The sequence below is a fragment of the Miscanthus floridulus genome, chromosome 8 (assembly GCF_019320115.1).
Source record: "Miscanthus floridulus cultivar M001 chromosome 8, ASM1932011v1, whole genome shotgun sequence".
NCBI lineage: Eukaryota > Viridiplantae > Streptophyta > Magnoliopsida > Poales > Poaceae > Miscanthus > Miscanthus floridulus.
The window spans coordinates 34,355,160-34,374,568 of NC_089587.1; the positions used below are offsets into that span (position 1 = coordinate 34,355,160).

General features: G+C 40.6%; 2 protein-coding genes across 6 annotated transcripts; both read right to left on the reverse strand.

Moving 5' to 3' along the window:
• Nucleotides 1-369: 369 nt before the first annotated feature.
• On the reverse strand, nucleotides 370-3,941 carry LOC136471567 (cyclic nucleotide-gated ion channel 1-like). The gene is made up of 7 exons (XM_066469313.1): nucleotides 3,570-3,941; nucleotides 3,207-3,419; nucleotides 2,808-2,860; nucleotides 2,384-2,632; nucleotides 2,172-2,283; nucleotides 1,348-1,584; nucleotides 370-1,068 (listed from the first exon to the last, which is right to left on the reverse strand). Exons 1-7 carry the CDS (start codon nucleotides 3,939-3,941, stop codon nucleotides 370-372), a joined length of 1,935 nt encoding a protein of 644 aa, XP_066325410.1.
• Nucleotides 3,942-5,951: 2,010 nt separating this feature from the next.
• LOC136476152 (cyclic nucleotide-gated ion channel 1-like) lies at nucleotides 5,952-18,463 on the reverse strand. Of its 5 annotated transcripts, none has more exons than XM_066473872.1 (8): nucleotides 18,308-18,462; nucleotides 17,536-17,654; nucleotides 16,155-16,692; nucleotides 14,433-14,645; nucleotides 9,661-9,947; nucleotides 9,475-9,586; nucleotides 7,955-8,191; nucleotides 5,952-6,913 (listed from the first exon to the last, which is right to left on the reverse strand). In XM_066473872.1, exons 2-8 carry the CDS (start codon nucleotides 17,562-17,564, stop codon nucleotides 6,215-6,217), a joined length of 2,115 nt encoding a protein of 704 aa, XP_066329969.1. In that variant the 5' UTR covers nucleotides 17,565-17,654; nucleotides 18,308-18,462; the 3' UTR covers nucleotides 5,952-6,214. The 5 variants fall into 5 exon arrangements, with proteins under 5 accessions (XP_066329969.1, XP_066329967.1, XP_066329968.1 ...); XM_066473870.1 differs by having other exon boundaries at nucleotides 17,527-17,654; XM_066473871.1 differs by lacking the exon at nucleotides 18,308-18,462 and adding an exon at nucleotides 17,966-18,282 and having other exon boundaries at nucleotides 17,527-17,654.
• Nucleotides 18,464-19,409: the final 946 nt, after the last annotated feature.

Below are 19,409 nucleotides of genomic sequence, written 5' to 3' on the forward strand. Positions count from 1 at the left end.
GCAGGGCTTCGTGCACTGTCTGTAAGACTCCTATTTCCACTGTGCTTAATGAAATAATACTGGCAAAATGCCTGTTCGAGAAAAAAAAAATCAGCGTGGAAAGCGTATACTAATCCACACATTCCATATATCTAAAGCCCATTTCGTCATGTACAGATAACCAACCAATAAATCGGTAAAACTGATTTACGTTATTCGATCAAACCTGACAGCTTCAGACCATTTGGTGTCTAGCTATTACAGCATCCAATCATAGATGCTGACGATATATTAACAAGATCTATCACTTGATGCTTCTAAAAGGATTACAGGTTGCCAGCTGATGAACATTGTTTGCATTGGTACCAGGGGTACAAAAAAAAGGTCACACTATTCTTCAGCGAAGAAGTTGGGTTCTGCTGGCTTCTGTAACAACAGCCTTGAAGACACTCTTTCCAGCAAACGGCCCTTTCGGGCAGCGTTTCTTCGTAAGATTCGTACCATGTTGGAAGCGAAATGGGCAGCGTAGAGCGCCGCGCCAAGGCTGCAAGAGCTAGAGGCGTCAGTCACGATTGCTGCTTGGAACATCCTCTCCTTCTCGTACAGGCTATCCTCCAGCTTCCTTCTGCAATACCTGTGCCAAGCTGCCTGTATGAAGCAAGCAGCCCACGTACGCCATTGCTGGGAGTAAAATCTGAAGGTGTGCCGGAGCTGCTTGCTGTGGAGCCTCCTGTACTGGTTGGCCACAAACTTCAGGTGATGGGCCCTCAAGGCGAAACCTTCGAGCTCCGACAGCGTCTTCACCGTCCTGGTTGAGCTGGGAAGGTTTGAGCCCGAAGCAGGATCCAGAGCCCATGTGAGGAGCTCTTCGCCGCAGAAATCACCGCCTTGGAGAACATTGGAGTTGAAGAAGCCCGTTCGCCCACCGTCTGTTGTCATGCTTTCAAGTCTCCCTCTCATGATGAAGAACATCTCGTTGACTGGGTCGCCTTCGAGAATGATGCAGCTTCCTTCTGTGTACAGCATCGGTTTTACACGATCACACATGGCGTCTAAGAGCTGATCGTCCATGTTTTCGAACATTGGAACCTGCAACACAAGTTGGAATTGATGTCAATTAACTAAATTAATTTCTTTGGATGATACATATTATCTAGTGTTATTCTAAACGCTAAATGTTAAATGGGAAATGCGGCCGATTAAATGGAAATTGATATACCACCGTATAACGTTTAAACGATCTGTAAATCGTGTAGCCATTGTCATTGGAATCATGATGGGTTTGAATCTCACGTATTGAATGGAACAAAGAGGAAAGCAATTCCTTATGACTATCAATAAATAAAGCTTAGTATAGGGAAGTAGTACCCTCATGAGAAGTGATAGACAAAGATGACGCTTTATATCCCTCCTGAGATCCTTAGGAAGATTTATAAGAAGACCCTCTTCATCCACACCTTGTGTTTCTTGCCATCTATATTGATCATGACGCAATATTCGTTGCTTGATATGCTCTGGAAGTAATCTGTATGCCATCCATTGCTCTGTGTCACGTCTTATCACTCTCATTTCCTCCATATGCCCAGAGGCTGATTGTAAATAGGTCTGCAACAATTCAATCCAACCAAGAAAAAGAAAATAAATTTGGAGAAATATGATCAGGTCAAACATCATCACTAGTTATATAATTCAACATGTTGTCCAGACTTACTCCTTAAACAATGACCTCTTGCATATAGCTAGCATAAGTACAACGAAGTCAAAACATACGGAATCATTTTAAGGATAAATCTCTATGGCCAATTCTTATAGAGAAATGGGTTTTCATAGCTAGCTCATTCAGGATTGTATCAAAAATGTCACTTGAATTTCTTGCAAACAATGAAACAAAGATCTTAAAGTTGATTTAGTCCATGCTATTTTGATAAGAGTTTGATAATAGCCAAGCTGGTACCGGTATCAATTACAATTAGAGGCAACAAACATGATTATGTTGTCCAGCATAAGGCCATGAGATTCTTTATAAAGGTCTTGGAAGGCTAGAATCCCGAAGGATGAGCCTACTAGGAGCGACATCATCTCTAGACAGCAAATACAGAGCTACATAACATGTACTTTAAATAAATTGACACTTAATCTAAAAGCACAGATAACAATAAAATTTCATCAATGTTTAAAAGTTAAAACTGTACCTGCACATTTCCTATAAGGAGAGCAAACAAAACTAAACCTGACATTGAGACAAAAACAGCAAACAGATTCTCCCATATGTAAGTGCTTGTTTTAAGGTTTTGACCATAGGAACTGCAATACAAATGGCAACACATAAGTACAAGTCCCAGGGCATTAGTCTTTGGTGGTAGTGTGTGTGTGTGTGTGTGGGGGGGGGGGGGGGGGGGGGTACCATAGATTTTGTAGCCCCCACCAAAAGCAGTAGAATAATTTTTCGAAGAAACCTGTTGATTGTGAAACATTCTGGAGAACTGGTAGATAAATTCCAAAGATTGGATCTACATCGGCGCCGCCATTTATTGAGCAAGCATCTTGTAAGAAAGTGTTGTTTCCAAATGCAGTACTTCCACAATATAAAGTTGCCAGATCACAACCATCCTGGTTGTTACAAGCTTCTCTCCAACAGGTGTCAGGGACGGACCTACAGGGTATGCAGCGTGGGCCACCGCATACCCTGGGGTCCGCCAGTCATAGAGATAGGTAGAAATTTTTAATGTAAAAAAATAAAAAATAAAAAATAAAAAGAAATTTTCACCGAATTACATAAGAAATTTTTTTGCTGTGCATACCCAGAGGTAAAAACCTAGGTCCGTCACTGACAGGTGTCTTCTCGTTGTATGGCAAGAATGTACCCAAGAGCTCCAAGGACCTGTAACAAGTCAATGCATCGGTTAGTACTATCTTGACCATGCACAATGTGATATATGTAGCAAATTAATTGTGTTAATCTAATCTTGAGGCTTAGCCTGTGTGAATCGAGAAAAGAATGCATAGTTGCAGAGGAAAACCCTTTTTTAATGAAGAGGGATAACATTGTCGCAAACACGAAAATACGAGTAGGTTGCAATTATTTAATTTAATTTAATTGTGCCTGCCAAGATTTGAGATCGAGACAGCATGCACCGACTAGTTCAGCCCAAAGACTAATTGATAAGAAAAAAAAGGTGGGTAGGTCACATATTCCAACAGTATTGATAAATGATTAGAGGACTTACATGACTAGCGAGTATGTAAACTAGAAGGTTAAAGGCAGCACCCGGCCATGCCGTATCCATTACTGTACCAGCTGATCTCGTGATTTCAAGGTAGAGTGGTATTATTCTGACCAGTCGAGGCACATATTGGAACAAGATTATGAACATCAATACTTTTTTAGCGGTCATAACCTTTGAACCTTGGAGATGTGGCCGCATTAACAACACAAAAACCTGATAAAAAACATGGATCAAGGTCAAGTGCAGAGTTACGACGTCCTGATATCCTAAAAATCAATCTTCTGTGTCAAAAGACTTTGCATGCTGTTAGATATATAGCTCAATTCTTTTCTTGGAACACATGTGGGGTAAAAAATAGGGTACCTGAGGGAGGGGCAGAATAGCTAAGATATCAATCAGAAAATATGTCGATAGATACCGTTTTGCTATTGCCAACATGTCATCAACCAAGACACCGCGACCAAACGCTCCAGAAGACGAGGGAGCTGCGAAGCCTGTCCTGAACTGGAATATTACGCGGAGTAAATAGAAGGCATCGGTGAGAGAGCGCAGGATGCTAGCTATCTTTTGAAGATTGTCATCCAGATACAGGCAGCTGTTGTCGCCATCGATCGCCGGGGCATAGAAGAAGAGCGAGTCCACGGAGACTGAAACAAGGCATGATATCACAAATATCTTGTTCCATTTCTGTAGAAATGGCCCCCGAGGATCAAGAACTCTTGTGCTGGGCTTCATTTCTTTCTTTCCTTTTTCCAGAGCAGGATGCTAGCACTAGCAGGTTACAATGTCATCCGATCCAATGAATTGCTCTGATCTCCAGTTCTAAACCCTGCACGTGCTGCACACGAAATTTAGTTGTCAGAGTAAGACATTTCGGCAAAGATTGATCACCAATCGAAGCTTGGGGGATTCAGTCCACTCCAGCGTGAACTTGATAGAGCTGACAGACACAAAAGATTGCATTGCAATGCATGAATGCAGGATAGGATCAGAGAAGCTTACCCCTCGCAGTCGCAGTGACAGTGCCATTGGTTCCTCACTTCCGGCGGCAAGGCAGAAACAGTTACTCCATTCGTGAAGGTGAAGCTTACGCCTCTCTGAATGACAATCACCTGCCAAAGTGCCAATCGCCGACGTACGGAGAATAAAACCTCGAAAGAATCAGTTTTTCTTTCGAGGAGGCGTGGCGGCCGAGGTGGCAGAGTTGGGAACAATGGAGCAGGGACATGAATGTGGATATTTACAAGGGACAAGGGTCGACGAGGCGGCGGAGAAGACCAAGCTCAACGGACAGCCTTGGATAGTCTACTTCACCGTACATGCTGGACTCAGGACTCCGATTCGATTGGGTAAGCTTTTGGTAGAGACCAACTGTGGGGCAGGTGCCCAGGGTTGCTCACCGTGGCTCGCCATTGGATATTAACTAAGTATATGTTATTGATGTACTCCTCTGTTCTAAATTACTCCCTCCGTTCCACAAAACATGTAATCCTGCAGTTCAAATCCATGTAATCCTATAGTTCAGTTTATCTTTTTAGATAGACTCCACCAATAAAAAACATTGTACCTTTGGAAAACCAACACATCCCCATGTTTTACCTTGTGAACATTCTAGATTGCTCTTGAGTTCTAGCACATGAGAAGAAGGATATAGGAGGAGCACATGTGTAATTTCATATTTCCACTAAATTTGCCTTCAAAAGTAAGATTTACATGTTTTGTGGGACGGAGGAAGTACAAGTCATTTCAACTTTCTTCAAAGTCAAAGCATCTCAAGTTTGATCAAAATTATAGAGAAAAATACAAAAATTTATAACACCAAATAGTTATATTATGAAAATATAATTAATAAAGAATCTAATGATGGTTATTTGGGTATTACCTCGGTCACAAAAAGGATGCAACTATGGGTTGCGTGCCAGTTAAAGCGTTTCACGTTTGACTAAATTTCTAGTAAATAGTATTCACATCGGTGGCTCTAAATCAATTTATTATGAAAATACATTTCGTAATTAATCTAATAATATTTATTTAATATTATAAATATTTATACTTTTTATCTATAATTGATCAAACTTGATATACTAAAATATGATATTGTTCTAGAATTGCATTCTTCTGGACAGAGGGAGTATCATAAATGTTATTATTTTATTATATAAATCTGGTCAAACTTTAGATCCTTTGACTCTCTAAGAAAGTTGAAATGAATATCATAAATATTATTATTTTATTATATAAATTTGATCAAACTTTAGATGCTTTAACTCTCCAAGAAAGTTAAAATAGCTTATAGTTTGGTACAGAGGGAATACATTTACAATCACTTTCACCGCGGACGCTAAACCATTTAGCATTTTAGGAAAATACATGTAATTTATAGGCTAGAACGGTCATTGTTCTAGCCAAGATTCAAATGATTACTCACATTGCATATAAGAGATAGTAGGTAGATAAGACATAACATTAAAAGTGAATCTCGGCCCTCTAGTAGGTTTTGGTAGTTGAATGACAGGACAATTGAAAATACTAATGAGTTTGATAAGTCTTGAATAGGTCTTTTTTTTTGGCAGGGCTAGATTCTTTTCCTAAAATTACGCCTTATTTTATATTCCACCGGACCTCTGGTCTCAAAAAACATATGCTTCGAAGACATAAATTTACCACATGTACACGTGGTTTGAAATTTTACACTTTTGATCCCATCACAAATCGCCACAGCGTCACACGTTAGCATATCCAAAGTTAACAAACAATCCTTACAGGAAAAAAGTTAACAATTGATCGATTACATTCACAGCATCTTCTTTTTTTTCAAATGCACAAGAGGAATTCGGATGTTTATAATACACGCAACATGCATACAATCGAAATATACACTAAATTACATGATTTAAACCAGAAGGCATTAGAGCACCTGATCTGTCTATCTACAGCGTCCAATCTTAAATTTGTGAACAAATTTTACCAGTTGGATCATGAATGCCTGCTTGCTACAGGGTACAAGTTCAGCTATCTTCAGCGAAGAAGTTGGGTTCTGCTGGCTTTTGTAACAGTCTTGCAGGTACTCTTTCCTGCAAACGGGCCTTTCTGGTGGTGTTTCTCCGTAAGATACGCATCATGTTGCCAGCAAAACGTGAAGCATAGAGCGCTGCACCAAGACTGAGCGAAGTAGTGCCATCACTTACAATTGCTGCTTGTAACCTCTTCTCCTTCTCATATAAAGCCTCTTCCAGCTTCTTTCTGCAGTATCTGTGCCAAGCTGCCTGTATGAAGCAAGCAGCCCACGTCCTCCATTGCTGTGAGTAAAATCGGAAAGTATGTTGGAGCTGTTTGCTGTGGAGCCTCCTGAATTGCGTGGCAACAAACTTCAAGTCATCAGCCCTCAGAGCAAAAGCTTCAACTTCAGACAACGTCTTCACTGTCCTAGTTGAGACAGGAAGATTTGAAGCTGAAGTGGGGTCAAGGGCCCATGTGAGGAGCTCTTCACCACAGAAGTCTCCACCTTTTAGAACATTAGAGTTGAAGAAGCCAGTTTGACCACCATTTGTTGTGGTACTCTCTAGTGTTCCTCTCATGATGAAGAGCATTTCATTCACTGGGTCACCTTCGCGAATGATGCAGCTTCCTTCTGTGTACAGCATAGGCTTTAGACGATCACACATGGCATCCAACAGCTGTTCATCCATGTTTTCAAACATTGGAACCTGCAAACAGCAGCAAAAGGTTAACCATGCTAATAACATACTAAGGTATGGCAGCTGTTCACTAAAACATGACATTAAAAGAAAGTAATATTGAATCAAGTATAAAAGGTATAGATCCCATCCAGAAATTTATCGGCTCAATAAAGTCTTCAAATGTTATTAAGGAATTTCCTGAAACACGTCTATTGCAATTCAGACACATTTTGAGGGAACTGGCATTGAGATGATAGAATTCAACCTTCTAGAACAACTTAATCTCCATTGAAAAAAGAAGTTGGCAAAGTACAACTAGCTTTGCAGATATTCAAGAGAAAGTGAACGTCCATGCCGCATAGGCTGGCAAAGGAAGCTAATCTCAGAATTTCCTTTTCTGTCAATATCTATTACCCAAGAACATTATCTAATTGGGCTTTCCCCTCCTCTTCCACAATCAGCACATAAATTGAATCAAGTTCCATCTAGCATGACAGAGTGCTGTTGGAGTGGATGAAGACGGTCAAATGATAACAGTATTGTTTCTTCATATAAGGCACGAATTGTATGAACAAGCTCCTCATATACACAGTTCAAACTTCAAAGTACCATTAGGCCTGTCTAAAACAATACATGGGGGAAATTAAACATTCTGGTTTGCTGAAACAAAAACATTTCCACCAGACACCATCAAACTTCAGCCACGAGTTGCACTAAAGCCCAGATAAGAGCCTGACTTGGTCCAGAACATAACCACACCTGGCACCTGCTAATCCTATGCTTAGCAGAACCATACAACATAAGAAACCAGGAGCTTCTATTTACGATTTAAAACACCTACTACTTCAAGAACTTGTGGTCCTTGGCAAATAAGGCTAGGCATATATATATCATCAGCACATGGGCGCATGGCAATAAGTCAAAATATCCAGTCAGCATGGATGCTGCAGATAAATGCTATCTCAAGGAGAAAATACTTGAGAGTGTTGTTACTATATCCATAACCATTCAACCATACGTCCATACACCACAAGTTCAACCAAATCACATAGATGTTCAGGGAAGCACCTTCATGAGAAGCGACAAACAAAGATGTCTCTTTATCTCTCTTCTAAGATCCTTGGGAAGATTTTTAAGAAGGCCCTCTTCGTCAACCCCTCTTGTTTCTTGCCACCTATATTGTTCATGGCGCATAATCCGATCCTTGAGATTCTCAGGGAGTAGCCTATGTGCCATCCACTGCTCTGTATCACGCCTTTTCACTCTCATTTCTTCTATACGCACAGAAGCTGACTGTAAATAGGTCTGCAATTCACCAACCAAAAAAAGAAAATTATATAATATGGCACGCACAAAGCTTAGCTGACTAGTTAGTAACCAAGTAGTTAATGGTTAAACTAATAGTTCCTGCCTCAAACTGAAATAATGAGGCTGTTGTCCTTTATTTTTCTCAAACACGCTGTTGTCTTCAGATATGGCATGGTACACTGCAGGACCAGAGACGATAAATAAAGGAAATGGACTGGTATAGCTAATTAATTGTGGGTTATAATGAGAAGACCAATCAAAACATTTAGAAATAAAGATCTAAACATGTATGTTAGCCTATTTTATTTTTCAAAACAACCAAGTTGTTACCAGTACCAGTTCTAATTAGAGGGATGATTGTGGTGTCAACTGCAGAGTTAGTAACTATTGCAGACCTGGTACAGGGCATGGCCCCCACATTTATGAATACAGGCCTATAATATATGGATCTAGCTGTTTGAGGCAAATATTAATATTGAAGGTAATAAAAGACAGTTTATCTTTAAAAATAAATAAAATAAGATTTCTGATGCTTTCCAATTTCGGTTTTTTTTCCATCAGTGTATCAAGGAAAAGCATTTAGTGCAGAATCACTTGAGCACTTAACTTCAGAGAATTATGTAAACAAAATGTTCCTGTATATTTGGTACTAGCATGGTGTGAATATTAAAATGAATGAGCTCAATCTATAGGCAGTTCCAGTTTTCACATTTATCCAATTAATTTGACTATAATCACGTGACTATGCATGGATCCTTTGGAAGCATCGCAATGCTTGTGTCTTCGATGGAGCTCCACCGAGGATTTCTAGCCTCATGCAGGCTTTCAAAGATGAGGAGTTGTGGTGTCTCGCGGGTGCACGAGGCCTACGGACTCTCGGTCGAGGTCACGGCTTGGGCTAGTTAATTCTAGTTTGTAAGGGTTTTTGGTCAGGCCTCATCCTTCTGTTTTTTTTTTTTTGTTATCAGTGCAAACTTTTTGTTTCATTCAACCCCTCATGGCTTGGACCGGAGTGAGGTGGTGGTGTTCATGTGAGGGGCCGATCCTTTTTTTCCTCCCTATAATACAAAAGGTGCGCAGCTCTCCTGTGCATTTGAGAGGAAAAAACGTGACTGCATCAAAATTATGCAGTGAGATTTTAGCATAACAGATTAGAACTGCAGGTGCACATCCAAAGATTCCTTTCCATATGTTGGCCTTATTAATACTAATTAGTTACCACTTAATCGAACAACATACATTACAAGAATATATCAACAATGCCAAAATAGTGTCTGTACCTGCACATTACCAATAAGTAGTGCAAATAGAACCAAACCCGATGTCGAGACAAAAACAGCAAACAGATTCTCCAACGTATTAGTGCTTGTTTTCATGTTCTGGCCAAGGGAACTGCAATAAATAAACCAATATATAAATGTGCATTGACAGGAAAAAAAACTGGAAGCTAATTTTTCTTAGCAAACCTTAGATTCTGTAGCCCCCACCAAAAGCAATAGAATAGTTTTTCAAAGAAACTCGTTGATTGTGAAACATTTTGGAGAGCTGGTAGAAATATTCCAAATATTGGGTCTGGATTGGAATTGGAAGTGCTATTTGTTGGGCATGCACTTTGTAAGAAAGAATTATTTGCAAGTGGATGATAGCCACAGTATAAAGATGTAGGATCACAGCCAGTCTGATTGATACATGCTTGTCTCCAACAGGTGTCTTCTTGCTGGATGGAAAGAATGTACCAAAGAGCTCCAAAGCCCTGTAAGTAGTTACAACATCAGTTTGTGATATCTTCACCACATACGTTGAATCATGGGTATTAAAATGCATTTTATCCGGAGGTTGGCCATCTCATTTAAGAGATTTATGGTGCTTGGGAATTATAATAACCATTCATTACCCAGATCCAATGGTTAAAAATGAAAGGTACCTAGTAAAAGGTACTTGAGTTGTGGACTGATTCACAAATATATGGACCAGGAACCAATTTAAAGATTAAGAGCAAGGGTATATTGGTATTTTTGTCCTCCCGCCTGATTATAGCAGGAGGGTAATTTACTGCTAGTGGATCTTCAATCATTGTTTATCCTTTCTTGAGTTTACGATATAACAGAGACCGAGGACGACGCTGCCTCAGCTTTAAAGTACAGCAAGGAACCTAGCAGCAAACAGAACAGCTGGTAGATTTAGAGCGCACCAGAGCATGGTGGCAGGCATTTGCTGAATCAGTGCGCTCACGCACGCGCCTGACCCAACCCCCCGGCCGAGAGCTTTCATGTCACTGCTGGAGAAGGTGGGTGTGGAGCTGTCCACTACGCACTCTCGTGTTTGGGGAAGGACAACGCAATGAATGAGCCATGTGGTGCAGCCCTGAGGAAACCCTAACAAGAGAACACTGACACAGCAAACGACCAATCCATCTATCGATTTCTCGTCTTCATTTCCTCCCTGACGCTTCTCATCATGGCCAACCGGCCGCTAAAGCACTATTCCAGTGTTGGTGATGAACAGTAGGAGCAGTTGGTTTTGATGGGGTTGAGACAGACAACCAGCAACAAAAATCTGAGACAGGGAGACGAGCTATAAGAACAATTACCGAAAGGACCACGCTTATAATAATTTCTATTCCTAGCCTTTTTCTTGGGAAGATCAATGGCCTGTAAATGTTAATGCGAAGGTACATGAGGTACTTCTCAAAGGTTGTAACTCGTAATACATCTCATGTAATTATCTGGAGGCAAACCGTCTAATGGAAAACTCAATTATCTGATGACTATTGAGTTGACTGCACCAAAGTTTAAGCTGATGAGAAAAGGTGAGCAATTCACTTCACTCCACTTTCACGCCTCCCTTAGATGTTTAATAGGAACAGCAACAATTATTTTTTTATTAAATTGAGCTAGCTAGGATTAAAACTCGATACCTCTAGCCCTGATACCATAATGAGTGGCATGTGCCAACTAGTTAACCAAAAAGCTTAAGCTAATGGGAAAATGTAGGCAAATCACTTGTATTTCAAGAATGACAAACTAGCTGGTCCACATATTACAAGGTTTTGTAGTATTTGTATTGCTTACTGGGGCCTTGTTTAGATTACCTCCAAATTCCAAGTTTTTTCACTCTCTCTCCATCACATCAATTTTTGGACGTATGCATGGAGCATTAAATGTAGGTAAAAAAATAACTAATTGCACAGTTTGGTTGTAAATCACGAGACGAATCTTTTGAGCCTAGTTAGTCCATGATCGGACAAAGTTTGTCAAATACAAACGAAACGTGCTACAGTGTCCAGATTGCAAAAATTTGCAATCTAAACAAGGCCTGGTTATATAAGATGTTGTGCATCAATAGTTTCTATTTCAGACTGCTCCACTCCAGATTTAGCACCACAACAATAACTCTACAGTGGAGTAGCTCCACCATGGAGCAGGGAAAGGAGGTGTTTGGCTTACAGCTCCAGGAATTGGAGGTTTTGTGGGAATGGTTTATTGTGACCGTGTGCATTGTATGTATCTTGTTTGGATGTAGCTTGAGTGATACATTAATTATGGTGCAAATATATAAAGAGTGATCATGAGTTTCTTGCAGATTTTTCAAGAACGCAGAGTTTGGTGTCTATTTCAGACTGCTCCACTCCACCAGATTTAGCACCACAACAAAAACTCTACAGTGGAGTAGCTCCACCATGGAGCAGGGAAAGGAGGTGTTTGTGACCGTGTGCATTGTATGTATCTTGTTTGGATGTAGCTTGAGTGATACATTAATTATGGTGCAAATATATAAAGAATAATCGTGAGTTTCTTGCAGAATTTTCAAGAACACAGAGTTTGTTGCAGATTTTTGGAAACTATCTTTAAGGAATAAAAAAAATCCTAAAAGTAGCAAACTTTATTGAATTTTCATTCCAAATCTATAAGGGCTTTTGAGCTCAAATAAACTCAAATGAATCGCACTAGAGTTGTAGTTTACACATAAAACCTATCATTAATCTTAATGGACGTTTGTACTATCAGAGAAATTAGAGAAAAATAGAAAAATATACATTTTCATTATACAGCTACTTTAGGCCTCTCCCTCCTCTTCTCTGTAAACACGTGTTAGGTCTTAGAAGCTAGAACCATTCTAAAGCATTCTAGTTCACCAACATAATTAAACTATTTCATTATACAGCTTAATAAATCAACATAATTAAACTATTTCACATTCTAGTTCACCAAACCATGCATGAATAACACTCTTGGGAAATCTGGAAGCACCAAAATGACTATGTCTTTAATGGCACTAGCCCAAGCATCCCTGTCTTACTGCAGACTATCACCGATGAATGCATTTTGTGGTGCGCAGCAAAAGGGCTTCAGGAGTTGCTTGCTAAGGCACTTGCTGGAGGCCATTGATGTTTTTGTTGTTGCTAAGGCTCTTGCCGCCTTGGATGGGTCGTTTTTCTGTTTCTTGTCACGGGTGTTTTAATGTCTTGCTGGATTTGTTGTGTCCTGGTGTGAGTGTGTTTGTGTGTGGGGATTTCTTCCCCTTTGTTTCTTTTTTTTTTCTTAATGAAATGATGCGCAGCTCTCCTGCATGTTCGAGAAATAAAAACATTCCAACCAGATACCTACACGATCGATGCTAAAACACAGAGCATGACTCTGAGCTGAACCTGTCCGCCATCACGAGCAGACTCTCCGAACTCAAACATGCTTACCGATCATGGGAATGTCTGTCAGCGGTGTTGCTGAAGTCAGCTGTGGGCACGTTGGTGCACCAGAACTCCATTCTATTCTCGGTGAGTGTGCCAGTCTGGCGGTCTAGTCTGAGAACACATACTTGATGTGCCCCAGGTCCTTTTTATGTTGAGCATGCGGCACTAAAACTTGGCTTGCCGGTTGCCACTAGCCATCAAACATGTGCCTGTACTGCACAATGAAGAAGGCCAGCCCAACCCTCATGATCACCATGGAGATGTGCAGCGCAATGGGGATCATCACCTGTAACTGGATCACTGCCTTCAAGAACGTGAACACCACCTCCACAGCCATCCTGTACCAATTGTATGTGTCGCCTGGGTTGTCCTTGGACAAGAAGTCCCTCTTGTGTAAGAACGGTGTGGTCACCAAACCAAGATGCCCATGAGGAGCAGCAGTGGAATAGAGGAACAGGACAACGGTGAGCTCGACGGTCCGGTTCATGTGCGTCTCCAGGCGACTGTGCTTGGGCGGCGTGCCGGAGTTTTTAAGCATCACGTTGGTGCCCTGGCCTTGTGGCAGAGCACCTCAAGTGCCACGACGGCAAGTGCCATAGGCAAACGCCCGTCGTCATGGAGCAAGTCTGGAAATGCTGCGAGCCTGAACACAGATCCATTCTGTGGCTTCTGAGGCGGTAGAGGCTGGAACTTAGTTCCGTTATCCAAAAAAAAAGGTTAAATTGGAGAAAGAGGCAGCAAGCTGGGCGTGTGAAGGGCAAGGACCGACAATTGGGAACGAAACAGTACCAAAAAAGATGGGGTGTAACCAGTGGCATTGGTGGGTAATTTCCCCCCAACTCCATGAGGATATTGAAAAATAGATTTCTGGAGCATCCTTTGAGGATAAGGACCAAATCCATGGATTTGGTCCCCAGATTCATGGAGTTGGCTGTGGCTGATCCAGAGTGTGGTGTAATTGGGGTGTTTGGGACTCCTTCCACTCCATGGAGCTGAATTTGGTGGAGTGGAGCAGTCCCAAACATGCCCACAATTAGCAATCTTAGAATTTGCAATCAGAAATGTAAATGTGGTTGATGCATGCCACTTCTTTTAAAAGATATCCAATATTTTTACTATCTTTAGTATAGGCATCTCTAGTTCCAGGGTATGTTTAGAAAACGATTCTTCTCGGATTCATTTCCTGACAGGAAAATTCAGAATGCCACCAGAATATGCAAAACTATGCGTCCGCCACTAGGTTAAAATCTTGTTCTACTCGAATTATTTAATCTAGTCTGGTCCCTCATTTCAAGCAGCTGTCACCACCTAGATATCCTCTGGCAGTGTTTATACTTTGATGAGCTAGTGTTCATTACACACTCACTAATCAAAACATATAGCTTATTGGTTTACGACTTACAACGAAGAAAGGAGATAAGGAGCATACACCAAAGAAATCAATCAGTACAAATTCAGAATCGTAAGTGATTGCTTAACTGATTTTAGTGAGGATAAGGGAAACATTCTAAAATAAATTCTAACTAATAATTCGTTGAGAGGGCTTACATGACTGGCAAGCATATAAATTATAAGGTTGAAAGCAGCACCAGCCCATGCTGTCTCTGTAATTATGCCAGCAGATCTCGTGATCTGAAGGTAAAGTGGTATTATTCGGAGCAGTCGAGGCACATACTGACAAATAATAATAACCAGTAGTACAATTTTTGCCTTCGTAATTTCAGGACCTTTGAGAGTTGGCAGCACCACCAACACAAACACCTGATAATGAAAAATCACAAGCAATTACAAGTTTAGTGGACAGATCCAAACTGAAAAACAAAGAGCAATTCAATCTAATAATAAGTGATCTGCAAAGCATGATACTGGACATTAGCAGAACGAAGCATTGATCATACCATGTTCATGATAAAGAACAACCAGAATGTTCATGATTTTATCTACCTTTCAGGCACGTTTTGAAAGTAGCTCAAAGCATTGTTCATACCATGTAACTGGATATTATAGGCATTAGCTCAATACACAGCATGATAATTATGGAGTGCGCTAAACATATCATAGCTTATAATTCAAAAGGTGAAAAGTCCCTTCACTGATGCCATTTCTAGGCAGCAGATTTCCACCATAATTCAAAAGGTGCATGCCATGGCTGCGGCAACTGGAAACCATGCCAAGATAATTAATTCAGGCAAGTCCAGGTCAAACAATAAAGACCTCGTGGACAGACAGCACAGCTCCCATTAGTTGCATCACAACCTAATGTTTCTTCTCTTCCCTCTCAATTTCTCAGACCAAAAAATTGAACCTCATGTTAATTCCCATGGTCAGCACTTTTTAATGTGTGCAAGTGTAACCTTGCAATTATGAGATGCATTAATTCAAACACAATAATGTTGATTACCTCTTCTACATTTCTACCATTGCACTAGAAAAAACATATAAACCACAAAAAAAAATAGAAGAGAAAACAGGAAACAGTTTGGCATGGAGCGGATAAGCCACACAAGATCTGCTGTTGGCCAAGATTTTGCATCTACTTTGAATGGGAAATAGACAGATTTTTTGAACCAAGAGGAACTCAGTAACGAATTTTATTCAGTGGAAGATAAAACCATCAGAAGAGAAGAGTTTTATATACAGCAAACAAAGAAAACCGGGCATGGGATTTAGGAGAACCAAAACCAACTGACATTTATGCATCACTATTCTAACGCTTGGTGCAGATCACCTAATCAGTAAGGTAACAATTTCCAGTTTTTCATTTTGTTGCACAGTTGCACCGATGGCTTCTGCATGCATGTCTTCTGTGCCTTTGGTGCATTGAAGTTCATTTAAGTAACCTAAAATTGCTAGCAACATTTTATCATAGCCCCTCATTCTTGTATAAGCGTTACCTAGAACTGAAGTGCATGCACATTAATATATTATGTTTATACAAAATACTAGCATAACAACTGTATGCCATTAGATACTCCTTCAGTCAAGGAAAGTACTTGACGTTTTGGATTACAGTCTCCAATATGTACTGTTGACAACTATTTTCTATTAGAGTGTATCCATAAAATGCAACAAATTTATGACATTATTAAGCATTTTTAGGGCATATCTACAAATATTATTTCCGTGATTTCAAACTAAATATTATAAAAGTTATTGGCAGTCTAAGTTTCAAAAGTTTGACTGGATCTTTTCCAAAAAGACAAGCAGTTGTGATCGGATTGAAGTAACTCCATTATGAATTGTTCACTAAGTAGATGGCATATCAAGTACCTGAGGGAGGGGCAGAACCGCTAAGAAATCCACCAGGAACAGTGTTGATATATATCGCTTTGCTATTGCAAATGTGTCCTTAACCAAGACACCCCGACCAAACACTCTAGAAGAGGGAGCAATAAAGCCTGTTCTGAACTGAAATAGCATATGGAGTAAATAGAAGATATCTGTGAAAAAGCGCAGGATACTTGCTGCGGTTTCTAACTTCTTGTCCAAGTACAGGCAGTTGTTACCACCATCAATTACTGGGATATACAAGAACAATGGGTCCACAAAAACTGCAAAAAGACATGATATCACAAATATCTTGTTCCATCTCTGCAAAAATGGCCCTTGAGGATCAAGAACTCTTGTTTTGGACTTCTTTTCCTCTGGGCCTGCTTTGTTTAGAGCTTCAGAATGTGAAGAGTTCCCCAGGAATGAAAAGGCTCCTGCAGTTCTGTCCTTTAACAAGCCAAAGATGTTATGCCCTCTTTCTGAAACTACCCTATCTGAAATAACAGAAACAGATTGCTCCGATTTCCAGTCCTCAAACCTGTGCATGACAAAAACAACAGAAAAAATAGTAGTTAGGGCTCCTATTCCTCCCAAAACAGCTCCAGCTCTAGCTCCTTCGGAGAAGTCCCTTCTCTAGTGGAGCTGAAGCTCTTTTGGAAAACATTTGCTAGAACGGCTTCTCTTATATTTTCTAGAATGAATGTAAGGTAATGTCTATGATGTCCTGCTATTTTGCACCACGTTTGTGAGAAAGTGTTAGCACAAAAGGTGTTATGGGAACAAAGAAAAATGTCCTGAGCAAAAGAAGAAAAAATCCAATGTTCTAATTTTGAAGTAGAGAATGTTGTTTTTTTTCAAAAACTCAAAATATATTCATGTCTGATCTTGTTTTATTGCATTAAGTGCAAATAACTTCAGATTTAAAATCGGTACATATTTGGAAGAAAGTTCCTTTCAAAGTTTCAAAATTTGTGCCATGTGAAGCAGGGAAAAGAACAGAGCTGTTGGAAGCCATAATTTCCAGCTCCATGCGTGTAGTACTGTAGTTCATTTTTTCCAGCGGCTTCTGCTGGCTCCCTGGCCAGAGCTGTTTTGTTCACCGGTGTTCGGTACAGCTCTTGGCAGAACTGGAGCCAGAGCAGATGCTCTTCGGAGAGCCCCACCAAAGGGGATCTTAGGATATGTGAACTTTCTGTACACCATAGAATGAATCTGGCACCGTACATTTCCACTGGATTGATGTTTTTCTTTCAAAACTAAGATACCAAGTCACTAATATATTCTTGAGGCATGCTGAACTTGTGTCACTGTAGTGCAATTCTCACAACAAATTCAATGTCGTGCAGAACAAGGGGATAAATAAGAGGCTGACCAGCCTGACCTCACATATCTCTCCTCCCGGCCCGCCATGGCTTCCTTGTAACTCCAGAGGAGAATAGGCCAGCAGTGACGGCAATAGCTGATCAAATCTTCAACTGCAGCACGGAAGTATCAGCCTCCCTGAAAATCACCGACCACGAAGGTGTAAGAGCCTTCGAAAAGCAGATAGGGCAAAACATAGATTCTCAGTAACTGCCTAGCAAGCGAAATGGGTAAGAATCCTCGGGCATAAGGAAGAAGCAATCGAATGAGCAGCAGATCAGGGAAGGGACTATGTTTAAGTAACCAAGGTCAACTGAATCAAAGGCGGACCAAGTAAAAGCACATTTTAATTTTTTCAAAAAAAAAAAATCGAAGTTAGTAGGCATGTATGCAGTTGTACTCAGATCAGATCCGAATACAAATAGCCAAATAACTTAATTGTGACGGACCAACGAAGACCTGACGAAGGGACCGCTGAAGACCCGGGCAGCTGGCGTAGGGCGCCGGCGGCGGGGGTCGGCTGTCTCCCAGCTGCCGCACGGGAGAGAGCGGAGAAGCAAAAGGCGTAGGAAGCAATAGAATCCTCGGGCATAAGCAAGAAGCAATCCGGATCAGGGAAGGGACTATATGTAAGTAACCAAGGTCAATTGAATCAAAAGCGGACTAAGTAAAAGGACGTTTTAATTTTTGCAAAAAACAATCGAAGTTAGTAGACATGTGTGCAGTTGTACTCGGATCAGATCCGAATACAAATAGCCAAATAGCTTAATCGTGATGGACCCGACGAAGACCTGGTGAAGGGACCGACGGGCAGCGCACAGGGCGCCGGCGGCGGCGGTCGGCGGTCGCCGTCTCGACGAGCTGCCGCACGAGAGACAGCGCGGCAGCGAGGGCGAGGAAGCAGACAAGTAGTACCGGATTGTTTGGTGAGAATGAAAAAGGCACTCCAAAGCGAGGCCGCGTTATTTTAAGGAGAACTGCTTGCACTGCGTACCATCAAAAAATTATATTTTCTTTTAAAGAAATGAGAATTGCCGAGTTATATTAAGACAAATTCCCTGTTTAACATAAAAAAAAAACTTCCTCTCCCTCGGTGCATGTCCAGGAGTACGAGAAAACTCCGACCAAAAACAAGTTATCGAAGAAGATACAAAATATGTTTTGAGGATTTTGAAAGTTTTCTTTCTATTAGAACAAGAAAATTCAATTCCTAATGAGAAAAATAATGGACTGGGAGAGGTCCTCCCTTTATTTGAGGGTGGGAGACTATAATATGAGGGACTATAAAAAATTTCTCATTTGGATTGGGTTTGGAGAACGGCTGGAACAAGATCTCTAAAATAAAAGTTTTTTTTCTCATTGGAGCTACAAGAGTTCTCTAAATCCTTTTCTAATCCTTGGTTTTTAGCAAAATGAGAAAAAAAAATCTCTCTCCAACAACTTCTAATCCGTCTTCCTAATCTTGTAGAACTAGAGAAAAGTCACCATGTTCCGCGTAAAGTTACACGTTTTCGAATCATGCTTATCTTCTCTCCCCGCGCGTGTTTGTTGGCCAATCTAAAGGTGGAAGGACGTGGAAAGAATAAAGAGTGATAAAGGGTTCCTGATGCAAATGCACAAGAAAGAAAGAATATATAAAAGTGGTTATGATAATTTAAAAATAGTATAATGACTCTGAAGGAGTCAAACTTCCAAGTCATCGTTGTGTTTTTATAGTGGTGTATGTTATAGATGAGATGAGTGGACGTATTTGGTGGGTACGTGACAATGAGTTGGTGCCCTTTTATAGCGAGGTGTTGTGGTTCAATGGACTGAGTGCATACATAGAAAAGCATCTTTAATCGGGACAGGGTTCTCGATCTTCCATTAAGTGAAGATGAAAGGATCTAAACA